This window comes from Canis aureus, chromosome 20 (genome assembly GCF_053574225.1).
Source record: "Canis aureus isolate CA01 chromosome 20, VMU_Caureus_v.1.0, whole genome shotgun sequence".
Taxonomy (NCBI): domain Eukaryota; kingdom Metazoa; phylum Chordata; class Mammalia; order Carnivora; family Canidae; genus Canis; species Canis aureus.
In genome coordinates this window covers 38,581,806-38,600,040 of record NC_135630.1, presented here as the reverse complement: position 1 = coordinate 38,600,040, position 18,235 = coordinate 38,581,806, and the positions used below count along the sequence as shown (strand labels likewise).

Genomic DNA, 18,235 nt, shown 5'->3' with positions numbered 1-18,235 from the left:
CAAACTTTTATTTCTTTCTGAGATGTCTGGGAGTCGGCTGGGATCTCACTGATCCTGGCTGCACTCTTCTGGGTCCAGCTTTAAGCAGCAGTTTGTTTGGGCCTAGGTCTGTTCCATGCGTCCCTCAACTTCCTTGGGCCAGCATGGTATGTTATTGTCAAGACGGGTGTGCAAGTGGGCAAGCCCAACCACCCAAGCACACTTCCAAACCTTTGCTCATATCAAGTCTGCTAACAACCCACAGACCAAGCAAAAGCCCAAAGTAGTGGGATGGGGAAGACGACTCCACCCACTAGGATGCCATGACAAAGGTGTCCGTTCTGGGGGAGTGAAGAATGGCGACCAATAATTCAGAGCTGTATATGTGAAAAAGGTAGAACATTAAAAATCAGAGTGTGGTATAAAAAGGCTAAGTACTGTCTCAAAAGACTTCTGTTTCCATTTAGATTATCAGTCATCTCTTATCTGAGCTCCCCGCTGTTGCCCTTGTCTCCCAGGTCTGTGGTCAGCACAGCTGCCAAGGCATCCCTGTTGAAATCTCCAAACCCTCCAATGGTTTCCCACACAGGTACCCTTCACGTTCCTCAAAACTCACCTGCTGGGCCTGCTTCTACCTCAACAACTTTACACTCAGTACCCCCTCTGCCTGGCATTTCCCTCACTTCTCATCAGCTTATTTATATTTATTTAATGCTAAGAACACAGATATCCTAAAGAGACAAACAATAGACAGTTTTTTCTAGACTGGATTTTGATCATAAAAACGCTAGCGATTCAAACTTCTGAAACAAAGCACACAAATCTAGAAAATACAAAACAATTTCTTATTGGAATTAAGCTGAAAGCATGTGAACCATATCTTTAAAAGATAACAATATTAGAGATGCCTGGGTGGCTCAGTCGGTTAGGCAGTTAAGGTGTGCCCTCGGCTCAGGTCATGATCCCAGGGTCCTGAGATTAAGCCCTACATCAGGCTCCCTGCTCATCAGGGAGTCTACTTCCCCTCTCCCTCTGCCTGCCACTCCCCCAACTCATGCTTTTTCTCTTTCTCAAATAAATCTTAAAAAAATATACCAGTATTAAAGTCATGCAGAGAAACTACCCATAGTTTTTAAACCGTAAAACCAATACCTGGTTTTCTACATGACGAAAATGAAAGCATGTAAAATAACATGCAGTTTATAGAATTCAAAGAAAATCAGGGTGGTTAAGAGGTGAAAGAGGCTATTAGGGACAGGGGACATTTTGTAAGCCAGATGCTCTGGTGTCATCTACGGCAAGCCTGGATAGAATCAGTAGCCAGCAAACTACCCGGCGCTCTGGTGAAGTTTCCAGAATGAAAACCAAGGTAGTTCCCAGTAAAGAATGTAAAGGCAGCCCCTAACTATTCATTATAAAATTGCAGATCACTTCCAAACCAGACACTCTCCATGCTTCTTCCTTAAGCAGCAGGCTGGAGCAACATGTTTCATAGCTTACATTCCACCCTGCTTGTATGTCTTCCCTGCTGGAGTGTATTTAAGTTCTTTGTTCACTGCTGTATTCCCAGAGCCTGACCCAAAATAGAACCTCAAATATTTGTTGATTGAATGATTGAGTTGTCAGGTATTTGTTTTTCTCACGGAACAAGAAATACAGGGGTGAGTGGTCCCTGGATAGGTTCAAGAGGTTCGTCATGCCTTCAGGGAGCCAGGCTCTTCCTATGTTTTCAGTCAAGCTCAGGGTATCGGGATGTCTCTTCTCATGGTCTCAAAAGGTTAAGGCTGCTCCAGACACCTTGTCCTTCCCCAGCAACTTGTAAGAACAGAAGCTCTCCTAATGCATCTTGTGCTGCCAGCAGGAAAGTCACTTTGGCTCAGGGGTACTGTCTCCATCTTTTGCACCTCAAAGCCAGAGGAACAGGGGTGGTGCTGTGACCCTCAAAAGAGAGGGGCAACCCTTCGGGGTGTGGCCACTTCACAGTCCACTGCCCCCTCCACCCCGCCGCCTTACTGCCACCCAACACATGCACACAATCAGAACAGAACCATCCTCACTGCTTCACCTCCATACAGCTGTTCTGTCAGAAGAGGATGGTCCCCTTTCCCTTTCCCTATTTCCCCCAAGACCCAAGAACAGGAGAGATTTAATTACTTTGGGCATAGGGCTTTAAATTCCTAAGGAAAGCAGACTTACCAAACAAGAATCTTGTCATGTTTCTATTTTGTAGAAAATTAAATCAAATTAAAATTTAAAAACTTTATTATCTGAATAGATAATACATGTACATGGTATAAAATTCAAAAGGTACAAAAGATATACAGTGAAAAGTAATTCCCACCCCTCTTCCCAGAGGCAACCAAAGCTGTCAGGTTCCTGTGTATCTTCCCAGACAGTCTAGGCATATGCAAGCAGATATGCATGACAGATGAGCGTGTCTACACCACATACACACACGTGTATACCCAGTGACACACATTTTTCTCCATCCCCTTCCCATTTTTAATAACAAACCCTACTATACCAAGAACCATGCACCTTAGGGATCATACCATGGCAGTACATACAGTGTGACTCTGTTAAATTTAACATCCCATTGTATGAATTCACCAATAATTTATTGAACCATTGTCCTACGTTGGTGGTAGTTTCCAACTTTTTGCTATTCCAAATAATGCTGCAGTAAAAATCCTCATATATGGAAACAATTCCTAGAGGCAGCATTGCTGGCTCAGAAAGCTTGTGCATTTGCACTTTTCATTGATATTATCCAACTGTCCTCCATGGATTTGTACTGTTCATACTTCTGCCAACACCACATCCCAGTGCTGCTCCCTACTTCCTGGTTTCATGTGGCTGAGTCATTTCAACCTGTCAAGTTACCTTTAGGTTCATGACACACTTTGAGCCAAAAGATGATCTAATCTCTGACATCTGCGTGTTCCCTCTCTCTTTCCCCCCGTCTGGGGAGAAAAATCACATGTGGAAGGTGATTTCTTTCAAAGGTTTGAGACCCCTGACACCTCTGACATCTGAACCTTAGAGGTTAGAGTATAACAAACAAACTGAGAGAGACTCTCAAGCTGCTGAATAAAACCGTCCACCTGTATGCAAACACAGCATAAATCAGACAAAAGTTTCAGTCTAAACTCTGCTAATCCAGAGATGCAAGTTGCAATTTAGAGAAGCTCTTTTATCCAACCAGAATTTGCTGGCCAATGACCCGAGCCAGACTCTGGGGGGACCGCGAGGTCCCTGCTTCCACTACACTTCCACTCTAGGGGGGTGGGCAGGCAACAGACTTCGCAAAGGACTAAGCGATCAAACAGCAGCATGTGCCACCAAGGGAGACAACAGCGGAAAAGGCAGAGTGTGATCGAGGCCGCAGGCAGACACCGAGTGGGTCTGTAGCGGGTCAGGCTGCCCATGACCTCAAATGGACAGTGGTCCAGGAAGCAGCAAGGACAACAGCCACGGGCAGGTGTGAGCTCGGCGCATTTGAGGAACTGATGTAAGGCTGATGTGGAAAACCGACGGTATTCCCCACACTGTCGAATGAGCCATAGTCCAGTTACCAGATCCCCTCAACGCTTTTATACATTTATCATGAGAAGAGTGGGGACCCTGACAACATGATTTTTTACGTAGTGTTCTTCAGCCTGTCGCTATGTGCTATTAGAAGAAATGCTCTGGACTTGGGGAAAAGGACTGAGAGAAGGCCCGGGGGGCTCCAAGGATGCTTCCAATAAGGCACCCCACCTGACTAGTGCCCAGGCACACAGACAGACGATGGGCACCTCACCATGCTGGGGCTCTTCACTGGACTGCTGTGCAGTCAGATGTGCTTGTACCTTGAAGCCAACACCGGACGCAAGTAAGCGCTTCCTTACTGTTCTTCCTCAAAGCACGCTTCAAGCCAACACTGCCCCTCAGCCTCAGCCGAAGTACCTGTTAAAGTTTATTGCTAGCATATCTACTTCCCATGTACACCAGTCACCTGTAGAGAGGGCAAGACAAGGCCACGTCCGGGTAACAGAAATCAAGGCGGCCCAGGTTTACCAGCCCGCGTGCCTACGGTCCATAGTGCCTTTTCTGGCAGGTCTGCATTGGTCACTACAGATGTGATCCATCGATATTCAACCAGAGATCATGGGGATGGTGCTTTGCCAGGTAGTAGAGGGCTGCCTGAGGCCTGCCCTGTCCTCTGCTCCTGGTTTGGGAGGTCCCAAGAGCTACACTGCTTGCCAAGGAGTGCTTCCTCAGCCTGAGCAAGGCCTGCTGTCTGTACCAGCCCCCCGGCCTTCTGGTCCTGCTTCAGTAGACACCGGCAGGGCGTGGCTACCCACAGAATATGGGCAATGGACCGAACCCAGTGAAAACCATACACATGAGACTCTAACAAGAACTCAGGCCTGACAAACCTGCAATCTGCCCTCTCTGTTCAAAAAGGAAACTCAATCCAACATCTCATCTTGGCAGTGTTCTCTAACGTTTGGCATCTCACTCTAGTACAATGAGCTGACCCCAGGGACCCATGAGACCGAATCCAGGGCAAGGACAAGAAGAAATACATCCAAATGTCTTCCTAGACACCTTGTGGTCCTCTAGTCTGTACTGCTCAGCAGCTCTGATTTTGGTTTAGATCAAGGCTGCCCCAGGTACGCCATGAGACGCGTGTAGGGAGGTGGTGCTCGACGCAGATGCTGGCAGAGAGTGCTAGGGTCCTGGGTGGCCAGCCCCGGGAAGGCTGCCATGTTAGCAAGCTCACGGCTCTGACAGAAGGGGGCAGCTAAAGGCTTCCCGGGGAAACCTCATTCCTCTGGAAGCACACATTTCATAAAAGTAACTTAAGCATTTTTTTTTTTTTTAATCCAGAAAAGTCTCTGCACTTAGCCCAATACCCAGCCATACTCTGGGCACACAAGATGTCCTGGGAGGAACTCTCCTGAGTGGCTTCTGAAATGAAGGGGGCCCTTGGGGCATCACTTCAGCCTGTAAGGCCTGACTATAAGGCACGCTTGCTGTCCTAATTACTCACAAAGGCACCATCCACGCTGGAGGTCATCTGTGGCAAACATGCAGTTCTCAAAACTGCCTCCGGCAGTCTAATTTAAGATGTGTCCAAGGAATAGGAATGAATTTCTTATCTGTATTAGGCTTTGTGGATTATAAGGGGAAAAGAGATCTTCTGATAACTCCTATACCAAAACCAAATCAAATGAAATACTTTGGACACATAGCCCAATAGATGCCCTCACTTTTAAAAAGGGTTATTAAGTAGTTGCTTTGGATTAGTCATGGCATACTTTCCCTGATAGCAGAGAGGCAGGCTATGGAGCCCCAGAATCTAACCCACTCCTCCTCCCTACCGCCTTTGGACAAATAGACAATTTCATAACCACTCAAAACGTTGCTAGGGAGTGGGGTCTAAGAGTTTCTCAACAAGAAAACATCGATGTTTCCCTGAACCTGGAAGATTCTGTAGTTACACTGCTGTCCCCTCCCTTGCCCTCAGAGTGCCACCTGCTTTCTAGCAAGCACTAGCTTCAACTTCCCCGGCCCCTTTCAAAAATCAGTCTGCAGATGACCGTGGCCATGGGAGCCGCTGAGGGAGATGTACCTGGCCCAGGAGGGGCACGCTGAGCACACGGGGAGCACCACTTCAAACACTGCTGCTTCCTCTCCGCTCTGGGGGCAGCCATGCTCAGCAGACCGGCCTCGCTCCCGGGCACAGAAACCAATGGCTGTTGGTAATCTGGCATGAGATTTTTTTAGGTGTGCCCATGTCGGATTTACTTAATGCACACATTAGAGAGCTAAAAGTGAGCATGATGTTCCCATGACTGTACCAAATGCCCTTATTTGCCTGACATGCATCAGCTTTTACGTTTCATGGTCTGAGGTTGCTGAGCAGTCTGTGTGTGAGGTTTACACAGAACGAAGCACAAACGTCACACTGGGGTTAACTGAACCTGGCTGTGTTGCCAGATCCTGGGCTGCCAGGGCAGGAGGCGCTCCATGTCTGGTTTGGACTGCTCATTTCCTGAGGCCTCCAGTCTGCCTTTACTGCAGAGACAGGCCTGACCTCTCCTTTCCCAACAAGCATGCTGGTACTCTCCCTGTGCGCTTTTCAGTTTCTAATTACAGTCGTACTTTTTTTTTTTTTTATTACAGTCGTACTTTATCCAAAGGGGCCTTCCCCCCATCTCTGTTTATTAAAATGCAACTCCCCGTTCATTTGCAATCCTACCTCCCCCACGAAGTATCCTGGGTTTCTGCACACCTCCCTGCTCTTCTTCCTCCAATGTCCTCTGGTTCCTGCTCATGGCCAGTTGCTCTGGCATTTACCACATACTGCCCTGGACCTCACTGACTGGTGTGTGTCTTGTGTCTGCACTTAGTCTATGACCTGTCCGGAATGTGGAGCACAAGGGTGTGCTCATAATGAGGAGGGATGCACAAGACCACCCACGTTTGGCTGGGACTTATTGAGAAGGAGGGCATATTAAGGGGTCATTTGGGGTGGTGTCCTCAATATGAGGCCCCTGTTTTCAATTTTTGGTGAAAGAAACTCGAGTAGTGTGTAAGAATTAAAACAACGGCAGCCACTGAGCTTTCATGCTTGTTGCTGGCTGGCATCTCAAGGAAGGAACAAAAGGCACCAAGGGTGAGTGAAGGGCCCACGTGACCAACACTCACATGGGCTGGTCATTCAGCTAAAAGCCTTTGTTTACTTAAAAAAAAAACCTAACATCTATCTATCTATCTATCTATCTATCTATCTATCTATCTATCTATCTATCTCAGGCGACCAAGCTCTGAGGTCAAGTGGGCTGTTTCTGCTCCCCGGGCCACCTGCTGGATGCCTGAGATGCAGGGCCTGGGTTTAATACCTCTGTTTCCCTCAGTGCTTACTTCTCACTGGTTGCTCAATTAACATCTGCTAAACAAATGAATTCCTTTTTATTCAGAGAGTCCATACAAATACAGGTACCTTCATATGTGTGATGTTACTGGAGAAATAAAAGTTGAACTGATACAGAATAAAAACTGCTTGCGTTTCTTCACAGGAGAACAGGTGTTATCCAAGCCATCATGTTTACACCACCTGATTCCGTCAACAACAGAGAGATGAAATGGAAGCAGATGGGAGAAAGAAAATATCCAGGTGTTGAGATTATGACACTTGCGTCTTTACTGTAGTGTAGTGTTCAGAACCATCTCTCTCCATCTTGGGGTTGCTATATGGTGTTAAAAAAAAAAAATCAATGACATACGCTGATGTCTAGGAATTTTCAGGAGGCCTTGGCTTTCACCTTGGACAGCAGCACCTCATTCTTGCGGCCCTCCTGGAAAGGAAGCAGAGAAAGTAAGCAGGGAGGTGGTGACATTAGGTCCCACCTGAGGCTCTTTCCCCATCCCAGGAGGGACAGCGACTGATGGACTAACCACCCCCCTCCTGCCCTGTCCATGCTGCCACTAGCACAATGGAACTTCTGGGACAGGTTCACCTGCCTTTCAGTGCTAAAGTCACCATAAACGACAGTTGGGTTCTGGACTATCAGACCAAGAACTGGATGAGGATTAGGCACTGTCATTCCAAAACACTTCATGAAGCCACTAAAATCCTCCAGGGGCCAGAAGCAGCAAGCAGACACTTAAGCCCTGATCTTGGACCACTATGATAAGGATAGAGAAGGTCCTTAAAGCTAGCAGCCAAAGGAGTGACAAAAGGCAGACCTAGTTCACACAGCAAGCAGAGCACATGGCAAAGTTCTTACTCTGACAACATTCAAGATCAAGAATATCCTTAGCTTTAAGAAAGAAACTCACAGAAGACTGGGTGAGGGATACATATAAAAAAAAATGATCTGTATGTGGGACCCCTGGGTTGCTCAGTGGTTGAGTATCTGCCTTCAGCTCAGGGCGTGATCCTGGAGACCCAGGATCGAGTCCCACATCAGGCACCCTGCACAGATCCTGCTTCTTCTCTCTCTGCCCGTGTCTCTGCCTCTCTCTCTCTGTCTCTCATAAATAAATAAATAAATAAAATCAATCTTTAAAGAAAACGAGCTGAAATAAGTAAGTAAATAAATAAATAAAATCTTTAAAGAAAACGAGCTGTATGCAATCCATTACTACAGGTGCTGAGGGAGATTACTGAGGGAGGTCGCTGGTCCTAGCCCCTGTGTGTGGAATCTGATGTCCAGTGGTACAAGGTCCCCTCTGCATCACTCTGTACCCACAAACATGTTCCAAAGCTTCTCATTAAGCATCCTCCTTCCCTCTTGTTCTCACTGGTCTTGACATCTTAGGATACCTCCATCTGCTGGCAAACAATGTCCCCTCCTTCCTTGGGCCATGTCACCCGGAGCCCCGTTAAAACTAAGAGGTGAATGTGATAGTGGGAAGGGCCTGGAGAGGCAAGCTGGAGGGGCCCAGACCAGAGAGGGAGGCCAGGCCTCCAGGAGCCATGCTTCCCTGGAGATTCCCTTAGTGTGGAAGAAACTCTTCCAGCCTTGAACCCTCTGCACCAAAGACCGCCAAAGTCAATGCTTCCATCTCCCTGGGCCTGCCTAAGTGCTCCTAGCTCTCTGGAGGCCTTTTGTTCTTTCTGGCAGTGTCATGGCTCATGGCTGCAGTGACCCTGTTTTTTCTAAGTGCCAGTTCACCTGTAGGTACTTATCCTTCTCCTCAGAGCCGGAGAATAGCTAGGCTCTGGGCTGGGGGTATGGTTGAATTATTGTCAGTAGCAAGGTACTCTGACACTTCTTGAGCACATGTTTCTGGAAGGGGAGGCAGTTAATTGTTCCTGGGGGAGCAGAAAAGGAAAGAAGTTGAATAACATTTGTTATACTAGTGAAGAAAGCTTTCCTTTTAAAAAATGTGTTATTGAAAATAAAATAAAGTGAGTTATTAAGATTTGTTTAGGGAGATAACCTCCAGCCAAAAACAAAGTGTAGGTGGGGGTAAAGATGAAACAAGAACAGGAAGACAGTCATACTATTCTATTATTAACCTAACTTTCTCTACTTCTGCGGATTTTTTTTGAAAATTTCCATAATAAAAAAGATAAAACAACAAAATGTTGAATAAATACATTTACTTGTCACCCACTTCAACTTTAATTTATATATATATGTATATTGGGAGGAGCTATGTAATTTAAATTCAGTTTGCCAACATATAACACCCAGTGTTTATCACATCATGCTCCCTCCTTAATGCCCATCACCCAGTCACCGCGTCACCCCACCCCACCCCCATCTCCCCTTCCATAATCTGTTTGTTTCCTAGAGTCTGGAGTCTCTCATGATTTGTCTTCCTCTCTAATTTTTCCCCACTTAGTTTCCCCTCCTTTCCTTATCCACTTCAACTTTTAAATGTGGCAAAATCAACTTAGAAGCATCAAATTGCTGCTGTGGGACAGTCCCCAGCAGGGACAATTCTGTGTATCACACAAAGATGAGATGATGCTTGGACTTCTCAGTAAAGGCATCCCAGGCTGTCACCTGGTATTAAGTTTCCTGCAATCTACTGAAGGCCTTTTAGGAAACCACAGAATGATACTGTCTCTCTGTTCAAAACAAATACTGGAAAGGTCCTTTAGCATTTCTTTCTACAATAGATGGGAAAAAAAACTCCTTGCTTCTGTTTTTTTCCTACTGAAGACCGTATGGGGCCCACCATGTACCAGACATGGTACTTCAGCCACCTCGACATTAGGTACTCAAAGTCAGCTTCATGAAAATGTATGGTCTGCATTTGTCAGTGCTAGGCTAGAATTTAAACCTTGCTTTGATGACCTTATGAGAGACTGTGGTTTAGAGACATCATTAATGAACGTAATGTGGCAATTAAAGTGGTTTCCGAGTATGTGCTGTTCCCTGGCAGACTTGCTAATAACAAACCTGCTGGGATGAGCAAGCCAATGGAAATTCAGAGATGGCTGGGTGTCTCTAACCAGTGTCTTGATACCAGAGGAGGCAGGGAGTCAGGATGAGCACCACTGTTGCTCAATGAACGTGCAATAAGCCAAACCCAATGAAGGAACTGCTAAGGTAGCCAGGGCCACACTCTAGGCGATGATACTGTGCTCTGCATGAAAAGTAACTGCTGCCAACACAAGGGCCAGAGACCAGGATATACAGTGAGACTTCAGAACCCAGGAGGAGAAGACCAGGCAGGTTGGAGAGAGGCAAAGAAAGCAAGCAGAACAGAGAGGGTTCTGGAAGAAGATCCTGCCCTGGGATGAAAGTCTGCTTTTCCAAACTGATCTATGACACATGAGATCTTAACAGGTACTGCAAGCTGCAAAATAGCAGAATTACTCTGGTTGAAGGAATGGAGTGGAAATTGGGGAGCAGCAAGCCTCCACTGCCACTTCCTCCTGAACCTGCAGTGGCCCCAAGAGGGGCCAAGTTACCTCAGAGGAGCTAATAGGAAAAGCTTAAGATATTGGAACACTGAAGGGCAGCCGCTAATCTTAAATTTTTGCCAAGTAAAGTGTTAAAAAAAAAAAAGAGTAAATACTATCAATTTTAATGTAAAAAAAAAAAAACAAAAAAAATGCCTTTTTTTTTTTAAGGTGACTCTTTTAAATGATATATATTTAGTCATCTGAAGGACATTTATTCCCCTTTCCCCCTCTTGTTTTGGACTAAGGAAAACAGGCATGGGGAAGCACAGGAGCCGGTTAGGAGGGACCCACCCTTTTTCTCTGATGTGACCCTCTCTGCACCCCAGGGAGGCAGGAACACAGAAAACTTGATGCTTAACACATCTGAAGGAACCTTTTCCTTTGGAGGTCATCTTAAGCCTTCAGCCCTGAGAGCGTGTAGTGCAAGAATGAGCTCTTCCATTTCACTTTTATTTGGTTTGAATTTGACAGCTTATACTTATCCTCCTCAACTTAATCTGCTTTTTGTTTCTGCTGTCAAAAGGGCAGTGCTGGCATGTCCAAGCAACATTTAATTCTTCTCTGCTGGGCCTTTTCTCTTTCTGAGTTATTTGCATTAAAGGGAAAAAAGAGCTCTGTTGGGGAACAGCGGGTCCTGATTGATCCTTGCCAGCTCGCTCACTAGCCCTTCCAGAACTTCAGCTCCAACCCCTGCTAACCACAGGGGGCTCCCAGACCCCGAGCACCTCACCCCGTCACTCTCCCACCTGCCTGGCCTCAGGGTCTCACTCCTGCTTTGCCCCTGACCAAGCCCTGACTCGAGAGAGACCTCCCCTAACCATACATCTCCTTGTGTGCCCCTGCCTCTGGCAAAAACTGAAGTTAGTTCTTTTTTTTTTTTTATTACTTGTTTACTAGGGTTTGTGTTTCCTAGCTTGTTATCTGTCTCCCCAACCACAACACAAGCTCCTTGACAGAGGAAGCAGGTCTGTTTAACAACCAGCTATATCCCCAGGGGCATGGTAGGAGCTGTAATAACACTGATGGAAAGTGTGAGAATTTTGAAATGTCTGTGGGTTGTGGCCCCTAAAAGTTAAATTAAAAAAAAGGAGGGGGGGAGGAGAAGTAGGAAAGGAAAATAGAGAAGGAAAGAAGGGAAAAAAAAGTCTTTAAAAGTACACAGGAATAGGACGCCTCAATGGCTCAGTCAGTTAAGTGTCTGCCTTCAGTTCAGGTCATGATCCCGGGATCCTGGGATGGAGCCCCACATGGGGCTCCCTGCTCAGTGGGAGTCTGGTTCTCCCTCCCCCCTTGCCCCTCCTCCCTTCTCATGCCATCTCTCTCAGATAAATATAACCTTAAAAAAATGTACACAGGAATAAAATTATTGGTATGAAGAGATCCTGTTTTATTCTGTAGATCAAACACCAGGATACAACCTACATCTCTAGCTCCTCTATGCTCAGCAATCTCTACACTCACTGAGACCACATGGATTTGGCCTGGAAACGGGGAAGGAATTCCTGAAAATGAAGTTGCCAATATCCTAGTAAATGACAAAATGAAGTCTTCCTTCTAGAAAATCTCAAGAAGAGAGCACTTTTCTTTCCTGACCCATACAGAGTAACTTTGCCCAAATGCAGAAAAGGCCAGGACAAACACAATTCAGTGAGTGTAGGGTGTCAGAGGAGTGAGATGCAGTGCTAGATGCTCTCATCCCTCACTGGCCCAGCAGATCTCAACAACAAGGAAACAGGTTTGGGGGGTTTTGTTACTGCCCAAGTGCACAGCTGGTAAGTGGTAAAGGCAGGGTTCAGACCCAGCTCCTCATGCTCAGAGTTCATTCCTCCCACCGGCTTCTCAAGGCCCACCCCCCACCTCAGATGGAGGGAGGGAGAATTTCAGATCTGAATATGTAACGAATGTTATTTCCAGGTGGCCTTTGATGCTATTTTATTTGTGAGTTTACTAATGCTTACTAAATGTCAGGTGAATGAAAATAAAGACGTGATGTCTCTTAGAACCCTCAATTCGGGACTTGAGATGGGTCACTGAACCACGCAGTCCTGAACTACTGACATGCCACACTTTACTGTCAGATCACACTGCCAACCTGCTGTTTCCCCACCTACAGACCAGTGGAAAACCAGGGAATCACTCTGGTTTTGAAAGGCTCATCTTGGATGAATACTAATCCCCCCATAGCCTTATATGCCCAGCCCCATCTTCCTCTTTACCTCCTTGAACTCCTTCACAGTCTTAAAGTACAGCCTCTGTTTTTCTAACAGTTCCAAGTACTGGTCGTTCAACTGATCTCTTCTCATTTTGTTCTCTTGCTTCTTCTTTTCCATCTGTTGAAACATTTTAGGAAATGATGAGGAAAGGGGCATGTTGTGATCAAGGACTGCTGGCAACACCCAAAAGGCGACTATTACCAATATAATCATGGACTTCCTTCCAGTATTTCTCTTCTGTACATCATTTCTGAGACTGGCCTATTTATTTGCATGATATTACATAGAGGCTTCTCTAATTTACTCAGGAATTCTGCATTGCACACTAACTGTCCCACTTTTGTGTGTGTGTGTTTACCATTTCACAATCAACAGGCTGGTGGTTCTCAACCAGGGGCTATTTTGCCCCCAAAGGGCATGAGGCAATGTCTGGGGATGGATTAGATGGCCACCACTGTGAGGAGAGGGTGCTACAGGTACCTTCTAATAAGGGCCAGGGATGCTGCTAAACATTCTACAACATAGAGGACAGATCCCACATGATAAGGGGTCATCTGGTCCAAAAATGTTAATTGTGTTGAGAGTAGAAAACTCTTATGTAAATAACTGAGTTCTCTTTCACTTAACAAGTATTTCTATGCTATTGTATACTTTCTACAATCAAAACTTAAAAAAACTATACAATATTCCCAATCATACTCCTTACCCATCTTTCTAATGGTGGACAATTTAGGTTGTTTCCAGGATGGTGACCTCATAAATAAAGGTTGATTTGGGTTAAAGAGATTTTCCTGAGGTACCTAACAGCTTAGTCTTTCAACAAATATTGTGTGGACACCCTGAGGACTAAATGTGATGGTGATGAGGCAATGTTACTGCTCCCATGGAGGGAGCATGCCAGAGGGGCTGATGCTAACCAAGCACTTCACACAACGAGCTCTGTGTGCAAACTTCTACTGGTGATTGCTTCTGTGAAGAGAATGACAGGGTTTGGTGATAGAGAGGAGGGTTGGATGCATGACCTCTTCAGACCAGATGGTCAGGGAGGGCTCTCTGAGGAGGTGACATTCAGGCAGTGGTTTGTGCACTATCTCCAGAAGCACATGAAAGCATCACCCAGATGGTGAGGGCAGAAAGCTGTGGTGGCCAGCAGGTGCCTGGCTTGCAGCACGTGCTCAAGAGCTGGATGAAATCGCTGGTCTTCTGATGCTTGCGCGGTGCTTCCAAGTTACATCGTGGAAGGGATTGCCCAGTAAATACAGGTTAAAGTTCAACTGGCTGCACTGTATTCCAGTTGTCCCCCTCTCCAGGCCATGGGTTGATCACCTGGTGAACTGCAACCCGGTGCCCCCACTCCCTATCCCAGCCTGGCTGAGGGGAAAGCCCACCCCACATGGACATTTGTCTGCCTGGTCTACTCCTGACTGTGCATCTAGCTCCTAAGTCACCTGGTGACCTAATCCTGAGACCCTCTGGCTCTCTTCTTTCCACAGGTCTGAACATGGACACCTGTCACATGTCTGTGCCCATGTCTGGAGTCTGATAACCTGCCTGCCTCTCTGGGGACTCTGGCTAGGCCCATCCTACACTCAGCCCTGGCTCAGTGGTCTGCACTGCTCCTGTCTGGCAGGCTTCCTGATACTGTCCACATGACTAAGGTTCCTGCCACAATGCCCACTGCTGTTACTTCCTGTACACCACTTCCCACAGCTGCTAGGAACATTTTGTGCTGCACTGGATGGGATCTCACTGCTGAGACCGTACCTCTTAAGTAGCAGAGCCTGGCTGATGGATCTCAGACCTTTCCTTCCTGCTCTGTCCTCCAGCAGAAAATCTGGCCATGACTGACTATGTCTTAGTGATACAAACAAGGTACTTCAATAAATTTAATTTGAACATCTCCAGGACCCACCATGGAAGGTGGCAGAGCAACCCTGCAAAGAACTGAGCTTGAAGCCAGAAAGGCCTGGGTTCAAATCCTACTTCAATCACTCACTGTGTATCCCTGGAAAGACTTTTAAAATCTTTCTGAATGACCAGTCACCTATTTGCAAAATAAGGATAATATCACCTAGATTACAGGTTACAAGGTATATATGATATTAAATGTTAAGTGAATGACACATCACTTGGTTTATGGTAGCTACTCAATAAAGACTGTTTTATCTTCACACTGGACACCCTACAATGTACCTGGTAAGAAGTACTAAGAGTCCTCTTCACTCTCAGAATCAGGAGCTGATTCTTAGGTCTGAGTTTTATTTTCACACTATTCTAGCAACCCCCTATACAGGCCCACCATTTCCACTCCTTGTTTAATCCACTTCACACTCTAGGTCAGGAACCCCAGATTCTTTTGCTGAGCACTCGCCCTTAGTATTCCAGAGCTCCAGAGACTTCATGTCTTCAGGATGAGGTCAAAATGCCTTCCAGTATGTGAGTCTCTTCACTCAGAAACCCTTCTATGCACCATAACACCTTTTCTATTGCTTGTACACACTGTCAGTCTATGATCTACTCTATGTACACCTTGCCACCGTCAGTTCTGGAGATGTGTGTGCTCTTTGAGGACACAGGCTCCCGTGCCACATATACTCTGAGCAGGAACCATCGTGGCATCCATGTAGGGAAGGCTGTGGTTTTTTAAAGATAGCAAAAGACATGCATTCAAATGAATGTTGTTCTGCAAAGACAGACTTCTTACATTTGAAGTGCCAGCCAATATTCAAACCTGACCAGGACCCCTCTTTGAGAACTATCTTTGCAGTCAACTGAATGAATTTATTCACTCAGCAAATAGTTCTTGGAAGCCCACCATGAGTCAGGTGCCAGGTTCGCCCTGGCCATGCACACATGAATGAAGGGATTACGTCCACTTCCTTCCCTAGGAATGTATCTCCTCGTAACAGGAAGGGAAAGCCAAAGGAAAAAAAAACCCTCAATAAATTCCTAGTGTTCTTTAGTATGGACAAGAGCAGCTCTACGGGGTGTTTGTGTGGCTCAGTCAGTTAAGCCACTGTCTCTTGATTTTGGCTCAGGTCATGATCTTGGGGTTGTGAGGTTGAGCCCCGCACTGGGGTCCATGCTGGGGCCTGGAGCCTGCACGCCTCCCCTAGGAGGAACATAATGGCAGGATGGCAAGGTAGAAAGGTCCATCACACTGAGATCGGGGCTGTAAAAGCCTGCAGACCAGGTTCTCTGTTGTCGTCCTCCTTCACTATACCCTTACCTGCCTTGGGCAGATGCACATGTGCAAGTAGGTCAGGTGCTGCCTTAGGACTGCTTTCATTTTGGGAGCTGAATAGTCTTGTCACTGGTAATTTTTTTTTGCCCCACTGACATCATTTTATTGAAGTCATTAATGGAGAGATTAATATTTTCTACAAGGGAAGGGATAGAAACAGCTTTTGCCCTTAGTTCATCTCCTGTGAGATGAGATTATAGGCAGCTTGAATGTTTGCCTCTTGTGAGTGGGTTTTTATGATGACAAATCCTTCGTGTGTTTACACTCTGGTGTCACTCACTGTACCACTCTGCTCCAGCTCCTGAGAGAAGCTGCCCTGAGTCCCCAGAAGGTTTTACTGCCAGGCCTGAGGACCACTCTGGTGTGATCCATTTTTTAAAGGGATCAAACGTAAGAGATTTGGAAATATTAGTGAGGACTCATCTGATTATAACAGTAGAAAACCATGGCTACGTCTGGTTTCTAGAGTCTGAATCTTCTTTGCTACTGTGAAGATGGCCCAAGTGCAGAGTCACAAAGTGATGAAAACTCCATGCTGAATGATTCTCTGTAAAGCTATCTCTGGAACTCCCACAATGCTTATCGATTCTTCTTTTCTCTTTTGACTTCTGAGGCATAATATCCTCTTACTTTGGAATTCACTTCGACAATTATCTGCACTTTTTATAGAGGATTCCTGAAAACTAAAATGTTCTCAAGATCCTAAGGAATGAATGGTAGAATTTCAGGAACCAAAGATCCAGTGAAGAAGAGATTGTGGGCAAGAGGGAAAGCCTGCTGGTGAAAGCTGGCTTCCTCATCTATATAACAGGGATAAACTACTCACTTAGAAAAGCTTCTAGGAGGACCAGCACCATGCTTGGCCCACAGCAGGTGTTCAATCCATGGGACTACTGTTAAAAGCTGCCTTTAAACCACCAGGCTGTGGATCTGGTGCTGGCCATTGCAGGGTCAGAGGTATGCTGGGAACCCACACTATAGACACTGAAGATGTGTCTTCTGAACTGGGAACACATTACTAAGACAAGCAGAAGAAGCCTATCCTTCTCAAGGTCCTCTCCAAAACCAGTATGAGGTCCTGGTTGCACTATAGAAAACAAGCCCTCTCACCTTCATTCTGCTCTGCTTAATTCCTTCTACAATCTGTTCCATCTGACGTAAAAACTGGTCCCGGGCAGTAGGGGAGGCCATGGCTCTGAAAGGAAAAATCGGCAGAGTGAAAACCAGCATGGAGGACGCTGAGGAAGGGGGAGGCATCAAGGAGTCTGCCCCGTGCCCAGATGATGCTCTTTTGAGACATGGTGGACTCCTGGGGGCCCTTGGGCCCCAGGCAGTTAGAGATTCTAAATCCATGGGACACACGACAATTAGCTTCATTTCATAACTGAATACTAATCTTTTCTCCGATTTTCTCTGCAATTTGCTTAAGTAATACGTATTTTCTTAAAGCAAAACAAAATGTTATTAAAATCAACAAAAACACTTCTTGCTTTGATGATGACATGAACTGCCTAAGAAATGAATCCCATTTAGTTTTCAGAAATGTGAGGATTTGGAGACACTGCTCAAGACTGGTAGAAATATTCTCTGAGCTTTTCCTAAAACCAGGGTCAGGAAACCTGGTCCTGTTCCTAAAAGCAGCAGTTAAATGAGTGGATTTCCTGGTGTCTGAAAATTGTTCCTTTCACTTCCTGTTGTGCACTGGGAATCGCACCAGAAGGATCAAAGCACTCAGATACAGGGATTGAGAATTATTCCAGAGTCTGATAGAGAGAAGAACTCATCACAAAACCACTCAAACACTGCAGCCTTTCTCAATTATCAGGAATGATGATGAAGGTACCATTTAGAGAAATGTCACAGGGTTATAAGTCACTAATTGAATCTGATTCTTATCAGGGAGTTATGGCTTTTTTGGTCTGTTTTGAGTTAGAAACAAAGCCTAACATTTAGAGTTTGTAATCCATTCAGATATTAGTCACTGATCACTTGCCAGGGGATCAGAAAGGTTTGTACAGACAGCAAGCCTTGGGGCTTCTGGAAGGTGAGTAGGCCACTGAGCATGCTTGAGGGCTGGTATGACCTGGGTACAACAGGGCCCTGCCATACAATTTTTGGAGAAAATGAATTCTTATATGAATAAAGTAAAAGATGCACATTGACTTAAACACAAAATCTATCATTAGATTTAAAAAATCTTTTTGAAAATTAGATTATTTCATTATCTAAATCATAAAGCATCTCTATGTGCTTAAGAACTAATGGTAGTAATCTAATCCTAACAAGACAGAAGTAATATACAAAGAGTTTATAGTAGTGAGACACAGTCAAATTACTTCAAAGTTAACTTTTTTACTCCAGATATTCCTTGGTGTTTCT

General features: G+C 45.6%; 1 protein-coding gene across 7 annotated transcripts in view; it reads right to left on the bottom strand.

The window, feature by feature from the left end:
• Nucleotides 1-2,223: 2,223 nt before the first annotated feature.
• CCDC93 (CCC complex scaffolding subunit CCDC93) overlaps nucleotides 2,224-18,235 on the bottom strand; it is a 101,629-nt gene continuing 85,617 nt past the window's right edge. For 4 of the 7 annotated variants that reach the window (XR_013359114.1, XR_013359115.1, XR_013359116.1 and 1 more), the window contains 4 exons: nucleotides 16,967-17,051; nucleotides 12,616-12,729; nucleotides 8,652-8,791; nucleotides 2,224-7,328 (listed from right to left, as the gene is read on the bottom strand). Coding sequence is in view for 3 of the 7 variants with exons in the window: in XM_077861426.1 (XP_077717552.1) it covers nucleotides 7,275-7,328; nucleotides 12,616-12,729; nucleotides 16,967-17,051 (253 nt within the window). In the remaining 4 variants the exon portion in view is untranslated. The remainder of the gene's footprint in view (nucleotides 7,329-8,651; nucleotides 8,792-12,615; nucleotides 12,730-16,966; nucleotides 17,052-18,235) is intronic. The other 3 variants (XM_077861426.1, XM_077861427.1, XM_077861429.1) reach the window with 1 other exon arrangement.